At 57.4% G+C, this 2,162-nt stretch overlaps 1 protein-coding gene and 2 pseudogenes across 1 annotated transcript; all 3 read right to left on the minus strand.

Moving 5' to 3' along the window:
• On the minus strand, positions 1–269 carry Tco025E_09844 (hypothetical protein; annotated as a pseudogene).
• Positions 270–426: 157 nt separating this feature from the next.
• Positions 427–1,497, minus strand: Tco025E_09845 (thiolester hydrolase; the record flags this gene model as incomplete). Its single annotated transcript, XM_029376649.1, has 1 exon — positions 427–1,497. The coding sequence occupies one exon, from the start codon at positions 1,495–1,497 to the stop codon at positions 427–429; it is 1,071 nt and encodes a 356-aa protein (XP_029223272.1).
• A 439-nt stretch (positions 1,498–1,936) lies between these two features.
• Tco025E_09846 (10 kDa heat shock protein) lies at positions 1,937–2,160 on the minus strand (annotated as a pseudogene).
• Between the last annotated feature and the right edge of the window lie 2 nt (positions 2,161–2,162).

A 2,162-nucleotide genomic window follows, 5' to 3' on the forward strand; every position in this document is an offset into this window, starting at 1 on the left:
CAACCTGCTCGGGGATGAGCACGCCGGCCTTCGTCTGCTTCGCCGCCAGCGTGCGCTTCACCAGCACGCGCGGGCCAAGCGGCTGCAGCTTCCTCAGGGCGGAGAACGTGGCGCGGAACATTGGCGAGAGTGTGGGTTTCTGTTGCGGCTGTTTCTCGTAAAAATAAAAAGAAGAAGTGACTTCCTTGTTTTTTCTGTTTTGCGTGTCGCGGTGGTCGCTTTCGCTTTTTTTCTTATTGGCAACGGGGGTGGGAGCAAAAGCGGGAGGTGGCGGCGGAGGCAGCAAAACGTTTACTGGAGGAAAAGACGCAGAGACAGCAGAGAGTAAACACAAAAAAACTATTATTATTTGTCGTTATTGTTGTTTTTGTGCAAAGCTAAGCAAAATGAATAGAAACGGGGCGAGCGTGTACACTTAAGGGAGGATTAACAACACACGCTGAGGTTTCCAACGGCGGCGATGTGCGGAGGCGCCCCGCCGTCCGGGACGCCCTGCGCAAGGAAGCACAACTCCGCCGCCTCGTTGCGACGACTTCCCGCGGAGGAAGCGATGGCGGCGTCTCTTGACGCGGGCTGCGCAAAAAACAACGCGATGACCACCGATCGGTGGTCCATGGGGGTTTCCCGAACGTAATCGATGCGGAGGCGCCGGAGGAGCAGATCTCCGACGATGGCGCTGACACCGGTGTCAAGCAGACGCGGGAAGATCGTTGTTTCATCGGCCAGCGCCGAGCGGAAGGCGTTGATGACCAGCTGAATCAGTGCCATCTGGTTGACGTGCCTGTTGAAGTCGATGTCGCTTTGGCGGATGTGAAACTCGCGGCGGTAGGCAACCTGCAGCGGGGCCACGGAGGCGTGCGTGGGAAGTGGATCCACCATTTTGCAGCACGTCTTATCCGCAAAGAGGCCTGAGCGTGCCAGAATGTCGGCAACGTCGATGCGCGCCACACGCGGCAGGCTTGTCGTTGGCTGGTGTCGCTGCATCGTCTCCTGCAGCACCGCTGCCCTGTCCTTTGGGATGGGCACCGGCCTGCGGCTCGTCTTGGAGACCGTCACACCGGTGAGCTTGAACACACCAATCGGGACCTTGTCCGCCTCGGTGGCGGCGTCGTAGTGGAAAAGTTTGCCGTAGATGCCGAAGCTGCTGCTGCCCACGTGCGAGACCCAGAACTGGCCCCAAAAGAAGAGGGAGGCGGGGGTAATTTTGCCGTCGAACTTCGGCAGCTCCCCCACCAGCTCCGCCTCCACGCCGGCGAAGAAGACGGTGACGTCCTCGCCAGGCTCCACGTACCCCTCGTCGACCGCCGCACCGGCGTGCTGGGCGCGGTCGCTGCTGCGGCGGAAGTAGCACCAGCCGTGCTCCATCGCAAACCGCATGCCAAAATTCGCCAGGCGGTTCACCGTCGTGACCTCGATCTTGTCGTGCTGCAGCGGCACAAAAGGACCCACGGGGATGTGATACGTAATTGCCGACCCGTCAGAATCAACCTTGAACATTTCTTCTGATTCTTCACTTTTTTTTTTTTGGCTGTCGTTGAATTTGTATGTAGCTTTTTCCACTGATAAAATATGTTTATTCTTTCTTTAAAGAAGCAACTAAGCTCCAGCACCCAGCGGCAAACAACGCACGTACGCAGCGGTGCCACCACACACACAAAAAGGCAAAATAATTACAAAAAGTGAAAAAAAAAGCAGAAGAAAAGTTGCAGTGGGGAAAGGAAATTTCAGGCAATGTCCTCGGCGGAGCAGATGGCACCACAAAAAGCAGATACCAGCGGTGCGACCACCACCAGCCGCCCCTGCGCACCCACACACTCACACAGCGCCCTCACTCAACCAGCAAATTAGTCCATTAAATATTTACCACAAATAAAAAGAAATAATATGTGTTCCATCACGTAGCTCCTTAGCGGCCTCTGCGGAGAAGCCACAACTCATCCCTGCAGCACGCCGAGCAGGGAGTCCTCGTTGTAGAGGAAGAACTCCTCGCCCTCCACCTTCACGCTGCTGCCGCCAAACTCGGGGAGCAGCACCGTGTCGTTCACCTTCACGGTGGGGGCCCAGTCCTTCGTTGCGGCGGCGACGGCGACCACGGTGCCCTCGTTCACCTTGCCGGCAACCTGCTCGGGATGAGCACGCCGGCTTCGTCTGCTTCGCCGCCA

The sequence above is a fragment of the Trypanosoma conorhini genome (assembly GCF_003719485.1).
Source record: "Trypanosoma conorhini strain 025E chromosome Unknown Tco_14.4_contig_01319, whole genome shotgun sequence".
Taxonomy (NCBI): domain Eukaryota; phylum Euglenozoa; class Kinetoplastea; order Trypanosomatida; family Trypanosomatidae; genus Trypanosoma; species Trypanosoma conorhini.